At 41.9% G+C, this 21,153-nt stretch overlaps 5 protein-coding genes across 14 annotated transcripts in view; all 5 read left to right on the top strand.

Annotated features, from left to right (window-relative positions):
• LOC148072337 (protocadherin gamma-C5-like) overlaps positions 1–21,153 on the top strand; it is a 171,318-nt gene that overhangs the window by 87,980 nt on the left and 62,185 nt on the right. For 2 of the 10 annotated variants that reach the window (XM_087799936.1, XM_087799928.1), the window contains exon 1: positions 182–2,814. The exons of 6 other annotated variants lie outside the window; for them this stretch is intronic. In XM_087799936.1, the coding sequence (XP_087656062.1) occupies positions 439–2,814 (2,376 nt within the window). In that variant the 5' untranslated portion in view covers positions 182–438. Of the gene's footprint in view, positions 1–181; positions 2,815–7,721; positions 10,124–21,153 lie in introns of those variants that run through there. 2 more of the 10 variants (XM_087799938.1, XM_087799929.1) reach the window with 1 other exon arrangement.
• Positions 3,836–6,445, top strand: LOC148072346 (protocadherin beta-16-like). Its single transcript, XM_087799659.1, has one exon. The coding sequence runs from the start codon at positions 3,992–3,994 to the stop codon at positions 6,443–6,445; it is 2,454 nt and encodes an 817-aa protein (XP_087655785.1). The 5' UTR covers positions 3,836–3,991.
• Positions 11,272–13,773, top strand: LOC148072345 (protocadherin beta-16-like). The gene has a single exon (XM_087799658.1). The coding sequence runs from the start codon at positions 11,365–11,367 to the stop codon at positions 13,771–13,773; it is 2,409 nt and encodes an 802-aa protein (XP_087655784.1). The 5' UTR covers positions 11,272–11,364.
• On the top strand, positions 14,934–17,463 carry LOC148072344 (protocadherin beta-16-like). Its single transcript, XM_087799657.1, has one exon. The coding sequence runs from the start codon at positions 14,989–14,991 to the stop codon at positions 17,461–17,463; it is 2,475 nt and encodes an 824-aa protein (XP_087655783.1). The 5' UTR covers positions 14,934–14,988.
• LOC148072343 (putative protocadherin beta-18) lies at positions 18,413–20,919 on the top strand. The gene is made up of 2 exons (XM_087799656.1): positions 18,413–18,821; positions 20,109–20,919. Exons 1-2 carry the CDS (start codon positions 18,493–18,495, stop codon positions 20,917–20,919), a joined length of 1,140 nt encoding a protein of 379 aa, XP_087655782.1. The 5' UTR covers positions 18,413–18,492.

The raw sequence follows: 21,153 nt of genomic DNA, 5'->3' as shown, positions 1-21,153 counted from the left end.
TTCGTTTTAAATACTATAATACTTTACTTTTTTTTTACAATAGAAAATTAGGTAGAATCTATATTTAGGCAGAGTATTATAAGTACAACTTTATTTATTTGTATGATTAAATAAAAAGACGGTGTTTATAGCTTGTAGTAATATCATGTGGACTCTTAGGGACGCTATAGACCAGGCAGTTGAAGGTTGAGAGAGGAATTGTAGCAGAAACTCCTTCAGTGACTCCATCAGAACATCGACGTTACACAGAGAGAGGAGGACGTGCGGGAAACGGATTATTTTTAAAGGCCGTTTTATACAAATATGAGAGTCTTTTTCGACGATTTGGACATTGGATCATATTCTTCTTTGTGTTTTGACTTCGTATTTGAAGGATTATTTTAGTTTGGAATATAATCTGATCACGGATCGACGCTGTGAAACGAGGCGGGCAGAACAATGAATCGGCAAGTCCTGTTGTTCGTTTCTCTCCTTTCCCTTGAACCAGTGATGGGGCAGGTCAGCTACTCGATACCAGAGGAGATGTCGAGAGGATCTTTAGTGGGAAACATCGCCAAAGATTTAGGTTTAGAAATCAGACGTTTAGTGGCAGGAAAGGCAAAGATTTATACCAGGAACAGCGACAGATACGTCGAGCTGAACCGAGAGAAAGGAGTCCTCCTCGTCAAAGAGAGGATCGACAGAGAGGCGCTGTGTTCAAAGACGGAGCTTTGTGCGCTAGAATTCCAGATTATTTTAGAGAGTCCGATGGAATTTTACAGTGTTACAGTGCAGATTATTGACATTAATGATAATCCACCAACATTTGAAAAAGACGAGATGAAGTTTAAAATTAGCGAATCTGCAACATTAGGAGCAATATTTGTGCTGGAAAGTGCTGCAGATCTTGATGTTGAAATTAACGATATAATAAAATATGAACTAAAACCAACTGATAATTTTGGACTTAAAGTAATGAACACTAAAGGCAATAAAAATGTCGAGATGATTTTGCAGAAGCCTTTAGACAGAGAGAAGCAGGAGCAGATATCTCTGGTGTTGACAGCTGTAGATGGAGGAGAACCACAGATGACAGGAAGGATGATGATCCAGATCACTGTTCTGGATCATAATGATAATGCTCCAGTTTTCAGTCAAAAAACTTACAAGGCAGCCCTTACTGAGAATTCTCCTAAAGGGACAGTTGTGGCTGTTGTAACTGCAACAGATGTTGATAAAGATTTGAATGCAAAAATAAAATATTCAATTTCAAATACTTTAGACAAAGTTAGGAATGTTTTTGAGGTTAACGAAGAAAATGGTCAAGTGTCTTTAATTAGAATGATCGACTATGAACAATCAAAACATTTTCAAGTTAATTTACTTGCAAGTGACGAGGGAGGACTGACTGATTCTTGTAAGTTAATCATTGATGTTCAGGATGTAAATGACAACAAACCTGAAATAAACATCATGTCAAAGTCAAACGTGATATCAGAAGATGCAAAACTGAACACAGTCGTGACGATGATCAATATTGAGGATCTAGATTCTGCTGAAAATGGCAAAGTCAGATGTTTTATCGGAGATAATTTACCTTTTACCTTGAAAACCGCTAAAAATAATTTTTACACTTTAGTGACAGACGGAGAGTTGGACAGAGAGAGTGCGTCAGAGTACAACATCAGTGTGAGCTGCTCTGATGAAGGAGTGCCCTCCCTCTCCAGCAGCGTCACTCTCACCTTACAGATCTCTGACGTCAATGACAACCCTCCTGTGTTTGAGAGGAGCTCATATGAGGCCTACATTGTAGAAAACAACACACCAGGTCTCTCTATATTCACAGTCAGAGCCACAGACGCCGACTGGAACCAGAACGCTCGTGTTTCTTACATACTGGAGGACTCCTCTGTTAACGGAGTGTCCGTCTCCTCGTACGTGTCCGTCAGCGCTGATAGTGGAGTCGTCCATGCAGTGCGCTCTTTTGACTACGAGCAGATCAAGGACTTTCAGTTCAGGGTCAAAGCTCAGGATGGAGGCTCTCCTCCTCTCAGCAGCAATGTGACTGTCAAAGTACTGATCCAGGACCAGAACGACAACCCTCCTCAGGTCCTGTATCCGGTCCAGACCGGCGGCTCTCTGGTGGCTGAAATGGTGCCTCGCTCAGCAGATATGGGCTATCTGGTGACTAAAGTGGTGGCTGTTGATGTGGACTCTGGACAGAACGCCTGGCTCTCCTATAAACTGCAGAGAGCCACAGACAGGCCGCTGTTTGAAGTGGGCTTACAGAACGGAGAGATCAGAACTATCCGACAAGTCAGCGATAAAGATGCTGTGAAACAAAGACTGAGCGTTACAGTGGAGGACAACGGACAGCCCTCTCGTTCAGCTACAGTCATTGTTAACGTGGTGGTGGCAGACAGCTTCCCAGAAGTCATGTCAGAGTTCACTGACTTTACACAGGACAAGGAGTACAACAACAACCTGACTTTTTACTTAGTGTTGGCTTTGGCTGTAGTTTCCTTCCTCTTCATCACGTGTTTAGTGGTCATTATATCAGTGAAGATCTACAGATGGAGACAGTCTCGTGTCATGTATCATTCCAACCTCCCTGTAATTCCATATTATCCACCACGTTACTCAGACACTTTGGGGACAGGGACTCTCCAACATGTGTACAACTACGAGGTGTGCAGGACCACTGACTCCAGAAAGAGTGATATGAAGTTCATGCCACCCATGAGTGACAGTCTAGTGAGTGTGGATGGAGCTGACGCTGATGATCCACGAGTGGAGAAACAAATGTCAGGAAACTTCTCTCAGATGTCAACTTTGGTGAGTAAAATCTAGCAAGTGTAATTTTTTCAGCAAAATACAGATTTACTTGTTGTGTGCCCTTTACTATTCGACTACTACTGATTTATGAGTAAAGCATTTTTTTTTCCTTTTATAACACAGTATTGCCTCATGTTAAAATCCCACACCAACAATAAGAATTTAGGTACACATTTAACACAATATTATTTAGCTTAACAAACAACCAAATTGCTAAAAAACTACTAAGTCAAAGAATTTAAATAAAAATGCTGAGGCTTCTTTTTTAACAGTCCAGAAACACTTCAACAACGTTTTTACTTCAGCACCAAGGACAGTGACTTCACTTAAACAATCAACAGTTGTTTATTTCTTTGTCACAGTAATACTGACTCTTTTTGCATTTATTTATTTCAATATTTATTCAAATTCGTTTTATATATTATTTATATATAATGTTGTATTATTTTTAAATATCATTTCTATCAAACAATTTTATCACGAGAACGCTTTTCTTAATTCATGGCATTATTTTTGACATTTAAAAATGAAATGGCTGGATGGATAATGAATCTGAATACACTATTCTTGTCCGTGACTTTAACTAGATCATGTTGCATAACATGTGTTGGTGAACACTTTGCTGCGTTTAATTCGGTATTTCCAAGTTTATTTGTGGACATAAAAAGGTTGTTTTTTTAACAACTTAATTCCCCGATTTTATCTAATAAATATTTGAAACCCTTTTACTATTTCCACAAACATTGATGTTCAGAGCAAATATATATTTAGAATAGAAGAATTTAGTTTAATCTATATTCAGGCTAAGTATTTCAAATGAATACGTTTTTTTATTTGTGTGATAAAACAACGTGAGTGGGTGTTTATAGCTTGCAGTAATATCATGTGGACTCTTAGGGACGCTATAGACCAGGCAGTTGAAGGTTGAGAGAGGAATTGTAGCAAAAACTCCTTCAGTGACTCCATCAGAACATCGACGTTACACAGAGAGAGGATGACGTGCGGGAAACGGATTATTCCATAACGGCCGTTTTATACAAATATGAGAGTCTTTTTCGACGATTTCAACATTGGATCATATTCTTCTTTGTGTTTTGACTTCGGATTTGAAGGATTATTTTAGTTTGGAATATAATCTGATCACGGATCGACGCTGTGAAACGAGGCGGGCAGAACAATGAATCGGCAAGTCCTGTTGTTCGTTTCTCTCCTTTCCCTCGAACCAGTGATGGGGCAGGTCAGCTACTCGATACCAGAGGAGATGTCGAGAGGATCTTTAGTGGGAAACATCGCCAAAGATTTAGGTTTAGAAATCAGACGTTTAGTGGCAGGAAAGGCAAAGATTTATACCAGGAACAGCGACAGATACGTCGAGCTGAACCGAGAGAAAGGAGTCCTCCTCGTCAAAGAGAGGATCGACAGAGAGGCGCTGTGTTCGAAGACGGAGCTTTGTGCGCTAGAATTCCAGATTATTTTAGAGAATCCGATGGAATTTTACAGTGTTACCGTAGGAATTACTGACGTAAATGATCATCCACCCGCTTTTGAAAAAGATGAAATGAAATTTAAAATCAGTGAATCTGCAGGTCAAGGTGCAAAATTTGTTTTGAAAAAGGCGGTGGATCTTGATGCAGGACAGAATGGTATTCAACATTATGAATTGAAACCTACGGATAATTTTGCACTCAAATTACAAAATAAAGCTGATGGTAACAAAAACGTAGAGATGATTTTGCAGAAGCCTTTAGACAGAGAGAATCAGGAACAGATATCTCTGGTGTTGACAGCTGTAGATGGAGGAGAACCACAGATGACAGGAACAATGATGATCCAGATCACTGTTCTGGATCATAATGATAATGCTCCAATTTTTACACAAAGCACATACAAAGTTTCTGCTTCAGAAAACTCTCCTAAAGGAACAGTTGTGGCTGTTGTAACTGCAACAGATGCTGATGTTGACTCAAATGCTAAAATAACATATTCAATAACTAATACAATGGATGATGTTCGAAAGATTTTTGAGGTCAGAGAAGATAGCGGTGAAGTGTTTTTGATAGGTGAGATCGACTATGAACAATCTAAACATTTTGAAATAGAATTACTTGCAAGTGACGAGGGTGGACTGACTGATTCTTGTAAATTAATAATCGATGTTCAGGATGTTAATGACAACAAACCTGAAATAAACATCATGTCAAAGTCAAACGTAATATCAGAAGATGCAAAACTGAACACAGTCGTGACGATGATCAATATTGAGGATCTAGATTCTGCTGAAAATGGCAAAGTTGGATGTTTTATTAAAGATAATTTACCTTTTACCTTGAAAACCTCTAAAAACGATTTTTACACTTTAGTGACAGACGGAGAGTTGGACAGAGAGAGTGCGTCAGAGTACAACATCAGTGTGAGCTGCTCTGATGAGGGAGTGCCCTCCCTCTCCAGCAGCGTCACTCTCACCTTACAGATCTCTGACGTCAATGACAACCCTCCTGTCTTTGAGAGGAGCTCATATGAGGCCTACATTGTAGAAAACAACACACCAGGTCTCTCTATATTCACAGTCAGAGCCACAGACGCCGACTGGAACCAGAACGCTCGTGTTTCTTACATACTGGAGGACTCCTCTGTTAACGGAGTGTCCGTCTCCTCGTACGTGTCCGTCAGCGCTGACAGTGGAGTCGTCCATGCAGTGCGCTCTTTTGACTACGAGCAGATCAAGGACTTTCAGTTCAGGGTCAAAGCTCAGGACGGAGGCTCCCCTCCTCTCAGCAGCAATGTGACTGTCAAAATACTAATCCAGGACCAGAACGACAACCCTCCTCAGGTCCTGTATCCGGTCCAGACCAGCAGCTCTCTGGTGGCTGAGATGGTGCCTCGCTCAGCAGATGTGGGCTATCTGGTGACTAAAGTGGTGGCTGTAGATGTGGACTCTGGACAGAACGCCTGGCTCTCCTATAAACTGCAGAGAGCCACAGACAGGCCGCTGTTTGAAGTGGGCTTACAGAACGGAGAGATCAGAACTATCCGACAAGTCAGCGATAAAGATGCTGTGAAACAAAGACTGAGCGTTACAGTGGAGGACAACGGACAGCCCTCTCGTTCAGCTACAGTCATTGTTAACGTGGTGGTGGCGGACAGCTTCCCAGAAGTCATGTCAGAGTTCACTGACTTTACACAGGACAAGGAGTACAACGACAACCTGACTTTTTACTTAGTGTTGGCCTTGGCTGTAGTTTCCTTCCTCTTCATCACGTGTTTAGTGGTCATTATATCAGTGAAGATCTACAGATGGAGACAGTCTCGGGTCATGTATCACTCCAACCTCCCTGTGATTCCATATTATCCACCACGTTACTCAGACACTTTGGGGACAGGGACTCTCCAACATGTGTACAACTACGAGGTGTGCAGGACCACTGACTCCAGAAAGAGTGACTGTAAGTTCGGCAGAGCTGGTAGTCAGAACGTTCTGATCATGGACCCCAGTTCTACAGGGACGATGCAGCGCATGCAGAACGAAAAGAGCATCCTGGATGAACCAGACTCTCCTCTTGAGGTTAGCCCATCATTTTTAACACTGTTTTTTTTTTTTTACAGTTATTACTTTGGGTTTTCCCTTGTCTAAACGCCAGTTTCAGCACCAGGGACAACATGTATCTGTTTTCACATGTATCTATTATGCTTAAATCTTATTCATAAACATCCTGTAACCTATTCCTTTTTTCTACTAAATTTTTGCTGTATGATTTATGTAGGTCTCTGTTTAATTTTTTGGATGTGTTGTAGTTAAATTATTTGAAGCCATGGGCAGAAAGAATCAAAAATGAATGCTACCAATTTCAGGTTTACCTCCCACTCTTGAAACTCATCTGAAATTGTCAAATTTTAGTACATATTATTACCACTTATATCCACTTAAAAACAAGTTCAAATAACGTGTAACATTTTTTTAAATATCATAAATTGATTTCATTTTACTTTATATATCTACTAATGGTATTATTTTAAAGACAAGGTCTTATTCATAAACACAGACAAACTTTTATACTTTATTACAAATCTAAATGCAGAACATTGCGTGGATGTGATACTGTTCAAATTTCTTTATACATTTAAGTGCTGACTGTCTCTTCAGGAAAATAATTATTGCATAATTGAAAGGGTGTGTTATCAAAGATCACGTCATAAAAATATATATAGATTAATTTATACAAACCCTGTTACTTTTATCAGTGGTCAATTTGACAACCCCAGTATCTGACACATGTTTATAAATCAATGTGAATCTTGTGCCACAATATGTGTGCAATATTCTTTTTTTTATTATTATTCATTACAATTATCTTTTCTTTTGTTTTCCTTATGATGATAAAGAAAACTCTCTAGAATTATTTTGACCGTGCAAGATATAATCGAAGGCTCTGGGCTTGTAACAGAAAAATCGAATCATGCACAGCAGGGAGAAATGGCGTATTAAACTTGTCGTTTTGTTAACTTAAATGATACTTTCTATTTTATATTGTAATATTTATATAACTTAGCGACTATACTTGACCTTTTGATGTTTACGTTTTTTACATGCATTGCTGCAATTATTTTGTTTGGGAAACTATATTTTTTAATATGCTTTTTTTAGTGTTGCTTCTCTATTGTAGTTTCTATTTTTGGACTCACCGGGCCGCTGTTGCATTATTTGTCGAGGATGTGTGTTGTTTGGCTGCAGATATTTCTAGTCGACACATTTCAGTTGCGCAGACGTCGAACACACGGAGAGGCGATCACACAGAGCCACTCAAACGTCAAGATTTTCGTCTATTTAACGACTGGATTACTCATATCTTGGATCGTATATCTATTGTTTGCTGATGTGGATATTATTTTACGGATAAATATTCCTTTTTTTGCCGCGACTGCGGGGTCGGACCAAACAATGGAACGGCAAGTATTGCTTGTCCTCTCAATCCTCTGCCTCGATCTCGTCATCGGACAGGTCAGCTATTCTATTCCAGAGGAAATGCCAAGAGGATCTGTGATCGGTAACATAGCTGAGGATCTGGGTTTGGATGTGAGGAGGCTTAGAGCGGGGAAAGCTCGTATTTACACGGGAGACAGCGCCCAGTACATCGAGCTCAACAGAGAGAGGGGGGTCCTCCTCGTCAAAGAAAAGATTGACCGTGAGTCTCTGTGCCGACAGGACACACCGTGTGCTCTTCATTTCCAAATCACGCTGGAAAATCCGTTAGAAATGTTTCCCGTGAATGTGGAAATCACTGATGTTAACGACAATAGCCCCGTGTTTCATGAAAATGAAAGGAGGTTTGAAATCAGCGAGTCTGCCGTCATTGGATCTAAATTCATGCTCGATCAAGCGATCGACGCTGATATAGGTTTGAACGGTCTTCAGGGCTACAAGCTGAAACCCAGCGACGCGTTTATTCTTAAGCTGCACAGTCAGTCGGACGGGAGCAAAAATGTTGAAATGATTTTACAGAAATCGCTGGACAGAGAGAAGCTGGAGGATCTATCTTTAGTTTTGACGGCTGAGGATGGAGGAAATCCTCAGCTGACAGGCACTATGCAAATATATGTTACTGTTCTCGATGCAAATGACAACGCCCCTGTTTTTGGTAACCCTATATATGAAGCAAAAATCACAGAAAACTCCCCTGTCGGTACGTTTGTGACAAAAGTCAGCGCCTCAGATGCAGACAAAGGCTCGAATGGTGACGTCACATACGTCATAGGAAAAACAATGAGTGCGTTATTTCAAGTCAAAAGTGATGGTGACGTCATACTTAACGGTCCACTTGACTATGAAAAGGACAAAAAATATCGCATTAATATAGAGGCTATTGATCAGGGGGGACTTTCTGATTCTTGTAAATTGATAATTGATGTGATTGACGTGAACGACAATAGTCCAGCAATAAATATGATTTCAACCACCTCTGCAGTCCCAGAGGACTCAGACCTGAAAACTGTAATAGCCCTGATGAGCGTTAATGACCCCGACTCTGACGTCAACGGCAGAGTTCAGTGTGTAATTCGTGAAAATGTCCCGTTTCAGATCAAAGTAACTTCTAATAACTTTTATAGTGTTATGACAGATGGAGAGTTGGACAGAGAGAGTGCGTCAGAGTACAACATCAGTGTGAGCTGCTCTGATGAAGGAGTGCCCTCCCTCTCCAGCAGCGTCACTCTCACCTTACAGATCTCTGACGTCAATGACAACCCTCCTGTCTTTGAGAGGAGCTCATATGAGGCCTACATTGTAGAAAACAACACACCAGGTCTCTCTATATTCACAGTCAGAGCCACAGACGCCGACTGGAACCAGAATGCTCGTGTTTCTTACATACTGGAGGACTCCTCTGTTAACGGAGTGTCCGTCTCCTCGTACGTGTCCGTCAGCGCTGACAGTGGAGTCGTCCATGCAGTGCGCTCTTTTGACTACGAGCAGATCAAGGACTTTCAGTTCCGAGTCAAAGCTCAGGATGGAGGCTCCCCTCCTCTCAGCAGCAACGTGACTGTCAAAATACTGATCCAGGACCAGAACGACAACCCTCCTCAGGTCCTGTATCCGGTCCAGACCGGTGGCTCTCTGGTGGCTGAGATGGTGCCTCGCTCAGCAGATGTGGGCTATCTGGTGACCAAAGTGGTGGCTGTTGATGTGGACTCTGGACAGAACGCCTGGCTCTCCTATAAACTGCAGAGAGCCACAGACAGGCCACTGTTTGAAGTGGGCTTACAGAACGGAGAGATCAGAACTATCCGACAAGTCAGCGATAAAGATGCTGTGAAACAAAGACTGAGCGTTACAGTGGAGGACAACGGACAGCCCTCTCGTTCAGCTACAGTCATTGTTAACGTGGTGGTGGCGGACAGCTTCCCAGAAGTCATGTCAGAGTTCACTGACTTTACACATGACAAGGAGTACAACGACAACCTGACTTTTTACTTAGTGTTGGCTTTGGCTGTAGTTTCCTTCCTCTTCATCACGTGTTTAGTGGTCATTATATCGGTGAAGATCTACAGATGGAGACAGTCTCGCGTCATGTATCACTCCAACCTCCCTGTGATTCCATATTATCCACCACGTTACTCAGACACTTTGGGGACAGGGACTCTCCAACATGTGTACAACTACGAGGTGTGCAGGACCACTGACTCCAGAAAGAGTGACTGTAAGTTCGGCAGAGCTGGTAGTCAGAACGTTCTGATTATGGACCCCAGTTCTACAGGGACGATGCAGCGCATGCAGAGTGAAAAGAGCATCCTGGATGAACCAGACTCTCCTCTTGAGGTTAGAATGCCATTTTAACTTTATATCTATTTTTACCTTGTATTTCCTTTAACATATTGCTGTTCACATCTTCTTCATACGAAATTCAATTATTTACACACTTAATTTCAGTAATTTCGTAGATGATGTTGAGCATGAACAACATTTTTTTTTTTCTGAAATGTATTCTTAATACGGAAATTACATTAATTAAAATCTTTGTAAGTAATATCGATTTTTCTTTTTTTATCATTTATTTTTTCTGACGAGTCAAATTTTAATTAAATCGAGACTATGCACAGTAAAGTTACACAGGCTCAGCAGAGAAAGTACCTGTCTCTCAGAGTTGGTAAAATACAAGAGTTTCTATTTAGTTCTTTAAGCACATCACTAGAAGAGCTGATGAGGTAGAAGATGCAATGTGTATTTTCAAAATAGTTTAATACAACGTTTATTATATTTGACATTTGATTTTTCTAAATAAAGTCAGGAGGAATAAAATAGCAATGTTGCATTAATGTTTTAATATCTTGATAACTAATAGCTGATCATTAGTTGCAATTATACATGCTGGTCCCGCCTATTCACTATGATACATACATACATCATAGACATATAAATTCAGCTGGGAATTCTCATTTTCCGTCCCGACTAACAGCTTTTGCTCCAAAAGGAATTCCAATAACTTTTTATTCTGACTCTTGCTGATGTCAGTTTCAGCACCAAGGACAGAGATTTTCCACATCACCTCGAACACTCAAGTCACATTTAACGTTATTTTTGTATTATCTGATCGACAGATATAAAGTATTTCAAATATGTTTTACAATTTTTTCGACACTCAAATAACCAAACATTGTTTCACATTTAAAATGTGAATGTTTTTATTCTCCTAAAATGCATAAATGTATTGTTTTTCGGAGCGTTATTCCCTTAAATGCTCCCAAGGCGATCGAATTTGTTTTTCCTTTTGAGTGTGCTGCAGTGCTAGCATTTGGACTCAAGGTAGCGCTATAGCCCTGTGTTTGGTTTAAATCTGATTGTGTTGTCGTCATATCTGTATGTCTGTGCGCCGTCGAGGCGAATGTTTCTTTAGTGGAGCTCTCGGTGGATGAGAGTGTGGACGACGTGAATGCTTCTCTGCTTGAACGTTTAGTTTTATTGTCAAATATATCTTCAGCTGTTTTGCGTCTACACTGGAATTTACTGCTGGACACGGATTATATTTTGGATCTACCGTTTCCTTCGTGTTTTTCTGATCTATGAGAACAATGAGACGGCAAGTACTCTTCCTCTGCCCGCTTTTCATCTCGGCTGTGGTCGCTCACGTCAGCTACTCCATAAACGAGGAGAAACCAGTTGGTTCCTTGGTCGGAAATGTAGCAAATGATCTGAATTTGGACGTATCGAGGTTGAAGTCACGGAATGCACGTATTTATTTCGGGGATAACAGAGAATATTTCGAGCTGAATAAAGAGAGGGGCGTCCTCCTGGTGAAAGAGAGAATAGACAGAGAGGAGCTGTGTGCGCAGTCGACGCCGTGTGCGCTGCACTTCCAAATCATCCTAGAAAAACCCATCGAATTTTACAAAATAGTCGTGGAGATAATCGACATCAATGATAACCCTCCTACGTTTGAAAAAAGTGATATTAAATTCAGAATTAGCGAATCCGCGGTCATCGGATCAAAGTTTGATTTGGAAAGGGCGGTGGATTTAGACGTCGGAGAAAACGGTCTTAAATCCTATTACTTGTCCCCGACTGAAAACTTTGCTTTAAAATTACACAATCAGGCAGACGGCTCTAGAAACGTGGAGATGATTTTGAAACAGCCCCTCGACAGAGAGAAAAACGAGCATCTGTCTCTCGTTTTAACAGCCGTGGATGGAGGAGAGCCGCAAAATACCGGCACTATGCAGATTTTAATAACGGTTTTAGATGCCAATGACAATGCGCCGGTTTTCTCACAGTCTGTGTACAAGAGCTCAGTGGAGGAAAATTCAGAGAGAGGCACGATCGTGACTAAAATAAGCGCGTCAGATGCAGATCATGGACCAAACGGTAAAATAACATATTCGATAAGGAACACTTTAGATGACGTCAGGCAACTGTTTAGCGTAGATGAAATGACCGGAGACATCACATTAAGTGGGAAAGTCGACTATGAAAAGTCACGGAATTATCAAATAAATGTCCGTGCGAGTGATGAGGGGGGGCTGTCGGACAACTGTAAAGTCATAGTTGATGTTATAGATGTTAATGATAATTTCCCGGTAATAAACGTGATGTCAAAAACGAATGTAATATCAGAAGACGTAAAAAGTCAAACGGTAGTTACAATAATTAATATCCAGGATCTGGATGATGGTGAGAATGGGCAAGTAAAATGCTCTATAGATCAGAATATTCCATTTTTACTTGAGTCAACTGAGGGGAATTTCTATAGCTTAGTGACAGACGGAGAGTTGGACAGAGAGAGTGCGTCAGAGTACAACATCAGTGTGAGCTGCTCTGATGAGGGAGTGCCCTCCCTCTCCAGCAGCGTCACTCTAACCTTACAGATCTCTGACGTCAATGACAACCCTCCTGTCTTTGAGAGGAGCTCATATGAGGCCTACATTGTAGAAAACAACACACCAAGTCTCTCTATATTCACAGTCAGAGCCACAGACGCCGACTGGAACCAGAACGCTCGTGTTTCTTACATACTGGATGACTCCTCTGTTAACGGAGTGTCCGTCTCCTCGTACGTGTCCGTCAGTGCTGACAGTGGAGTCGTCCATGCAGTGCGCTCTTTTGACTACGAGCAGATCAAGGACTTCCAGTTCCGAGTCAAAGCTCAGGACGGAGGCTCCCCTCCTCTCAGCAGCAACGTGACTGTCAAAATACTGATCCAGGACCAGAACGACAACCCTCCTCAGGTCCTGTATCCGGTCCAGACCAGCAGCTCTCTGGTGGCTGAGATGGTGCCTCGCTCAGCAGATGTGGGCTATCTGGTGACTAAAGTGGTGGCTGTTGATGTGGACTCTGGACAGAACGCCTGGCTCTCCTATAAACTGCAGAGAGCCACAGACAGGCCACTGTTTGAAGTGGGCTTACAGAATGGAGAGATCAGAACTATCCGACAAGTCGGTGATAAAGATGCTGTGAAACAAAGACTGAGCGTTACAGTGGAGGACAACGGACAGCCCTCTCGTTCAGCTACAGTTATTGTTAACGTTGCGGTGGCGGACAGCTTTCCAGAAGTCATGTCAGAGTTCACTGACTTTTCACAGGACAAGGAGTACAACGACAACCTGACTTTTTACTTAGTGTTGGCTTTGGCTGTAGTTTCCTTCCTCTTCATCACGTGTTTAGTGGTCATTATATCAGTGAAGATCTACAGATGGAGACAGTCTCGCGTCATGTTTCACTCCAACCTCCCTGTGATTCCATATTATCCACCACGTTACTCAGACACTTTGGGGACAGGGACTCTCCAACATGTGTACAACTACGAGGTGTGCAGGACCACTGACTCCAGAAAGAGTGACTGTAAGTTTGGCAGAGCTGGTAGTCAGAACGTTCTGATCATGGACCCCAGTTCTACAGGGACGATGCAGCGCATGCAGAGCGAAAAGAACATCCTGGATGAACCAGACTCTCCTCTAGAGGTTAGACTTGTTTCATAATGTTTTCCAATAACGCATATGGAAATTGTCTTTTGTCTTCTTCCATTGAGGATGTATATGTTACAATCAAGACCTGTTTTACAAAAACATTCACACAAGTTGGTAAATATCAGTGGTTATTTCTCTACTGGAGGTTGAGATCTTTGTACATATACACTTTGATACATGGTTAAATATCAATCATCTGTAATGTCAACACATCGCATTTCAGCACCTTGGACAGCGGCGACGCAGACACACACACAGACACACACACACTTTCACTCACTTACTCAATCATTTACACACGCACACACACATGCACACACACTAAGCCCGCCCACACAAAATATTAGTACATAGCTGAAATATTATATTGCTTCAGTACATGTACACATGACTTGAATCATTACCTTGCTCATATTTATATTAGCAGCCGGAACTTACTTAACTTACTCATTAACAAACACATATGTACATTATATTGCTCATTAAGTTACAAAGAGTATTTTATAAATACTATTTATTAATATATGGTTAGTATTTTGTAATTTATTTGAATATTTAAAAAATGTTAAGAATGTACAGGTATTAGGTACTCTAATTATAGAAAAATAGAAGTCAAATGTATAAAAAACGAAAGTATTAACGTAATAATAAAAACCTATTCAAATCTTAATATTGTAATTTATTCATTAATATAGAAAAATAATTATCGATTAGCATTTTCGTTTTTTACTTCAGACACGAATATTGAAAAATACATTTGAACAATATGCTTACATTTTAAAATAAAGCACAGTAAAGGCAAAATATGGCTTTTACTGAATGTTTCCCAAAACTGACAGACCTTTGGAGAGAAGTATTGTTTGTTAAACATTTAATCTACTCTCATAGTCACTTTGATACGTCGCAGCATTCTTGTTTTACCTATTGTATTTATACAGTGTGTAGTTTCAGCTTGTGAACTCATCGTGACGCTGTTGACCGTCGACTTTTTGATATAGCTCATACACACACATCTCTAGTCTTGAGAAGAAGGCAGGAGGGAACAGACACACGAAGCTCGGTCGACGGTGGACAAAGACGCAAGAACGCGGACTTTAAATGTGGAATATACTCGTCATGGACTTGTGAATATCATCATCGTTCTGGATTCTATAGTCATTCATTTGTGCCGATTGGAAGGAGAGGATTACATCTTTGTTTAATTCGACGGATGCGTGACGAGGAACAATGAGACGGCAAGTGCTGTTGTTTGTGTCGGTTCTGCAGCTCGGGCTGGTGCTGGGGCAAGTCAGTTATTCGATTCCTGAGGAGATGACGAAGGGATCCGTGGTCGGGAATATCGTTAAAGATCTAGGAGTGGATGTGAAACGCTTAGTTTCTGGTAAAGCTCGGATCCACTCCGGTGAGAGTGGGGAGTTCATCCACCTCAACAAGGAGCGGGGTCTCCTCGTGGTCAAGGAGAGAATAGATCGGGAGGATATTTGCGGAGAGACGACCCCGTGCGCTTTGCACTTCCAGATCGCTCTGGAAAACCCAATAGAAATATTCCAGGTGACGGTAGAAATCATAGACATTAATGACAACGATCCCGTTTTTGAAAAGGACGCGAGGAATTTCGAGATCAGCGAGTCCGCTATTGTCGGGTCTAAATTCATGCTGGAGAACGCGATAGACGCAGATATCGGATTGAACGGCCTGCAGAGCTACACGCTGAACCCGAGCGATCACTTCAAGCTGAAACTACACAGCCAGTCTGACGGAGGTAAAAAAGTGGAAATGATTTTACAAAAGCCTCTCGATCGAGAGAAAGAGGAATCTTCCACGCTGCTGCTGACGGCTGTAGATGGGGGAGAGCCGCAGAGGTCTGGCAACATGCAGATTCACATCACAGTTTTGGACAGTAACGACAACGCCCCCGTTTTTACACAGCCCGTTTATAAAGCCAGCGTCAAAGAGAACTCGCCCTCAGGAACGCTTATTACGAAGGTGAGCGCGTCTGATGCGGACAAAGGCTCGAACGGTGACGTAAGCTACGTGATCGGAAATAGCAAGAGGGGCGTCTCAAAATTATTCCACATCACAGATGAGGGTGATTTCATCCTGTCTGGTCCTATTGACTATGAAAAGGCACAGAAGTATGAGATAGATATAGAAGCGGTGGATCGAGGAGGTCTCTCTGATTCGAGCAAAGTGATCATAGATGTGGGTGATATAAACGACAACACCCCGATTATTAAAATGATTTCTACGTCAAACTCGGTGGGAGAGGATCTGCTGTCAAACACGGTGGTGGCTGTAATGAGCGTCACTGATCCAGATTCTGGTGAAAATGGGAAAATCCACTGTACAATCGACAGGAATATTCCATTTAATGTGATGTCGACTGCTACTAATTTTTATAGTATTGTAACTGACCGGCAGTTGGACAGAGAGGTGGAATCAGAGTACAACATCAGTGTGAGCTGCTCTGATGAGGGAGTGCCCTCCCTCTCCAGCAGCGTCACTCTCACCTTACAGATCTCTGACGTCAATGACAACCCTCCTGTCTTTGAGAGGAGCTCATATGAGGCCTACATTGTAGAAAACAACACACCAGGTCTCTCTATATTCACAGTCAGAGCCACAGACGCCGACTGGAACCAGAACGCTCGTGTTTCTTACATACTGGAGGACTCCTCTGTTAACGGAGTGTCCGTCTCCTCGTACGTGTCCGTCAGCGCTGACAGTGGAGTCGTCCATGCAGTGCGCTCTTTTGACTACGAGCAGATCAAGGACTTTCAGTTCAGGGTCAAAGCTCAGGATGGAGGCTCTCCTCCTCTCAGCAGCAATGTGACTGTCAAAGTACTGATCCAGGACCAGAACGACAACCCTCCTCAGGTCCTGTATCCGGTCCAGACCGGCGGCTCTCTGGTGGCTGAAATGGTGCCTCGCTCAGCAGATGTGGGCTATCTGGTGACTAAAGTGGTGGCTGTGGATGTGGACTCTGGACAGAACGCCTGGCTCTCCTATAAACTGCAGAGAGCCACAGACAGGCCGCTGTTTGAAGTGGGCTTACAGAACGGAGAGATCAGAACTATCCGACAAGTCAGCGATAAAGATGCTGTGAAACAAAGACTGAGCGTTACAGTGGAGGACAACGGACAGCCCTCTCGTTCAGCTACAGTCATTGTTAACGTGGTGGTGGCGGACAGCTTCCCAGAAGTCATGTCAGAGTTCACTGACTTTACACAGGACAAGGAGTACAACGACAACCTGACTTTTTACTTAGTGTTGGCTTTGGCTGTAGTTTCCTTCCTCTTCATCACGTGTTTAGTGGTCATTATATCAGTGAAGATCTACAGATGGAGACAGTCTCGCGTCATGTATCACTCCAACCTCCCTGTGATTCCATATTATCCACCACGTTACTCAGACACTTTGGGGACAGGGACTCTCCAACATGTGTACAACTACGAGGTGTGCAGGACCACTGACTCCAGAAAGAGTGACTGTAAATTCGGCAGAGCTGGTAGTCAGAACGTTCTGATCATGGACCCCAGTTCTACAGGGACGATGCAGCGAATGCAGAGCGAAAAGAACATCTTGGATGAACCAGACTCTCCTCTAGAGGTTAGACTTGTTTTTGGTGATTTTAAATCTGTTTTCAATAATTTAATATTTTCAGACAACAGGTGCCTAGCAGGCATGTTCTGGTCCCCATGACTAAAAACAAATATGTTTATACGAGTAATACTTTGATTTATTTTTGTACATCTTTATCTGATCACAACCTGATTTTGTATCAGCAAATGGACTTCTAGTGTGTTTTAATGTAACATTAATCAACTAGAGTAGAAACTTCATAACATAAAATTAGTTTTTTAACAACCAAGACTTTCGGTAATACAAATATGATTTTAAATTTTACTGAGAATCAACTTTGCAGTGGAGTGTAAACTTTATGGGAGACCGACAATTAAATCAATAGTTATTGTATTTTCTTATAATGTTGTTTCGTAATTGAAAGTACAATCGTGTTCTCATACTATTAACTACATTTTTATTTATTTTAATAAATAGGTAATTTATCGTCTTAATTTAAACTTTATGTTTTTGTGTATGTGTAACAGTGTCTTTGTGTGCGTGTGTGTACTGTTGACTGATTTTGGACATTTGTAGGAGGATATATATAAACAATATAAGAATAATTTATGGACCAAACAGAATCTGAATTAAATGTTCTATTATTTTAGCAAATATAGTTGATGAACCCTGATTTATAACTAACTTGCCTCAATCATATACTTTGAGTTTCCACGTTTAGACTATGTCAGCACTCTGGAGCGGTACATGGATTTTAATCTACATTTCTTCTAAGTAGTTATCTGTTTTCAATTCTCTCGATCATGTTTTTCATGACATAACCAGACATGTCTACTTTAATCTTGTGGTTATTTTTTTTATTGTACAGTCACGTTATAAATTGCGACCTTGCATGTAATATATCAATTCGGACACTTAGTGACGCTGTTTGATCGCGTGTGAGGGAGAAATCACCGCAGACTCGTTGTATCACGTAAGATCTGTTCATTTTAAGAGAGGAAGAATCCAAACGACGGTTCAGTCTGGATTACTCGCTCTCACAGGACGGTTGTTGATTCACTGTGGTCCCTGGGATTCATTTCTACTTGGATTTTGACGCATCGTTTTGACGATTTTCCGCCTAAGAGACGTTTGTTTTATCGTAGGACGATGTCGGACAGAACAATGAGAGGAGAGGCTCTGCTGATTTACTCGCTGCTTTCTCTCAGCGTCGTGCTCGCTCAGGTCAGCTACTCCATTCCCGAGGAAATGACTAAAGGTTCGCTTGTTGGCAATATTGTTAAGGACTTTGGCTTGGATATTAAGAGACTTAAATCCGGTAAGGCTCGTATATTTACCACGGACAGTCACGAATACGTCGAGCTGAACAGGGAGAGGGGCGTCCTCCTCATCAGAGACAGAATAGACAGAGAGGCGCTTTGTGGAGAGACGACGCCGTGCGCGATACATTTTCAGATCATTTTAGAGAACCCGATGGAGTTTTACAGCGTTACAGTCGAGATCACTGACGTCAATGATAATGCGCCTTTCTTTGAAAAGCATGAAACCACCTTCCAAATAAGTGAGTCTGCGGTCAAAGGAGCAACATTTATATTAGATCAAGCAGTTGATCAAGATGTTGGTTCGAACGGTTTACAAAATTACAGACTTGAACCGACTGACAATTTCATCATTAAATTGCATGATCAGGCCGATGGGACAAAAGTGGTTGAAATGATATTGGAAAAACCTCTAGACCGAGAACAGAATGATCAGCTCTCTTTAACTCTGACGGCTGTAGACGGAGGAGAACCGCAGATGAGCGGAACAATGAAGATTTTAATTACTGTTCTAGACGCTAACGATAATGCTCCTGTTTTTAATGAAGCTATTTATAAAGCATCAATTAATGAAAATTCTGCAGTTGGTACAATTGTTTTAACGGTATCTGCAATTGACCCTGATCAGGGATTGAATGCAAAAATTACATATTCAATCCCTCGTATGTCAGATCAGGCAAAGGGAATATTTAAAGTAAACAGTGAAAGTGGAGACATAAGTCTGATTGGAAACATTGATTATGAAAAAACAAAATCATTTCAGATAAATGTCCGTGCAAGTGATCAAGGAGGACTAGTTGGTTCATGTAAAGTCATAATTGAAATAATAGACGTAAATGACAATAAACCAGACATCCATATAATGTCTAAATCAACAGTCATATCAGAAGATGCTGATCCTGGTACTGTAGTGACGATGATTAAAATACAGGACTCAGACTCTGGTGATAATGGCAAAGTTCAGTGCAACATGGATCCTAATATTCCTTTCACGATGAAGTCCACAAACAATGATTTTTACACTTTAGTGACAGACGGAGAGTTGGACAGAGAGAGTGCGTCAGAGTACAACATCAGTGTGAGCTGCTCTGATGAGGGAGTGCCCTCCCTCTCCAGCAGCGTCACTCTCACCTTACAGATCTCTGACGTCAATGACAACCCTCCTGTCTTTGAGAGGAGCTCATATGAGGCCTACATTGTAGAAAACAACACACCAGGTCTCTCTATATTCACAGTCAGAGCCACAGACGCCGACTGGAACCAGAACGCTCGTGTTTCTTACATACTGGAGGACTCCTCTGTTAACGGAGTGTCCGTCTCCTCGTACGTGTCCGTCAGTGCTGACAGTGGAGTCGTCCATGCAGTGCGCTCTTTTGACTACGAGCAGATCAAGGACTTTCAGTTCCGGGTCAAAGCTCAGGACGGAGGTTCTCCTCCTCTCAGCAGCAACGTGACTGTCAAAATACTGATCCAGGACCAGAACGACAACCCTCCTCAGGTCCTGTATCCGGTCCAGACCGGCGGCTCTCTGGTGGCTGAAATGGTGCCTCGCTCGGCAGATGTGGGCTATCTGGTGACTAAAGTGGTGGCTGTTGATGTGGACTCTGGACAGAACGCCTGGCTCTCCTATAAACTGCAGAGAGCCACAGACAGGCCGCTGTTTGAAGTGGGCTTACAGAACGGAGAGATCAGAACTATCCGACAAGTCAGCGATAAAGATGCTGTGAAACAAAGACTGAGCGTTACAGTGGAGGACAACGGACAGCCCTCTCGTTCAGCTACAGTCATTGTTAACGTGGTGGTGGCGGACAGCTTCCCAGAAGTCATGTCAGAGTTCACTGACTTTACACAGGACAAGGAGTACAACGACAACCTGACTTTTTATTTAGTGTTGGCTTTGGCTGTAGTTTCCTTCCTCTTCATCACATGTTTAGTGGTCATTATATCAGTGAAGATCTACAGATGGAGACAGTCTCGTGTCATGTATCACTCCAACCTCCCCGTGATTCCATATTATCCACCACGTTACTCAGACACTTTGGGGACAGGGACTCTCCAACATGTGTACAACTACGAGGTGTGCAGGACCACTGACTCCAGAAAGAGTGACTGTAAGTTCGGCAGAGCTGGCAGTCAGAACGTTCTGATCATGGACCCCAGTTCTACAGGGACGATGCAGCGCATGCAGAGCGAAAAGAACATCCTGGATGAACCAGACTCTCCTCTAGAGGTTGGAAATATTTGTGTTGATCTTTGAAGTAAATTTAAACTGTTGGTCCATATGATTTGAATTATGTTCCATATATTATGATTCAATGCACTATAACTATCTTGGTCAGATATTGGTGAAGCTCTTTGATACTTTTTCAGTACCTTGGAGAGCGTCGGACTCTCCAAGGTTCTGCCTTCACTGTCTCATATTTTATTCTACCGTATCTACTGTATCTTTTTTCCACATTTTTTATACTTTCCCTTCTTTACGTGTTCTTCT

This window comes from Callionymus lyra, chromosome 9 (assembly GCF_982586985.1).
Source record: "Callionymus lyra chromosome 9, fCalLyr1.hap1.1, whole genome shotgun sequence".
NCBI lineage: Eukaryota > Metazoa > Chordata > Actinopteri > Syngnathiformes > Callionymidae > Callionymus > Callionymus lyra.
The sequence above is the reverse complement of the archived record's forward strand: the minus strand, read 5'-3'. Positions and strand labels throughout refer to the sequence as shown.

Coding starts and splice junctions, on each gene's coding strand:
- LOC148072343 (XM_087799656.1), top strand. CDS start 18,493: ATGTCGGACAGAACAATGAGAGGAGAGGCTCTGCTGATTTACTCGCTG. Junction 18,822..20,108: donor ATTTTAGAGAACCCGATGGA/GTTTTACAGCGT, acceptor TCCTCTCAGCAG/CAACGTGACTGTCAAAATAC.
- LOC148072345 (XM_087799658.1), top strand. CDS start 11,365: ATGAGAACAATGAGACGGCAAGTACTCTTCCTCTGCCCGCTTTTCATC.
- LOC148072344 (XM_087799657.1), top strand. CDS start 14,989: ATGAGACGGCAAGTGCTGTTGTTTGTGTCGGTTCTGCAGCTCGGGCTG.
- LOC148072346 (XM_087799659.1), top strand. CDS start 3,992: ATGAATCGGCAAGTCCTGTTGTTCGTTTCTCTCCTTTCCCTCGAACCA.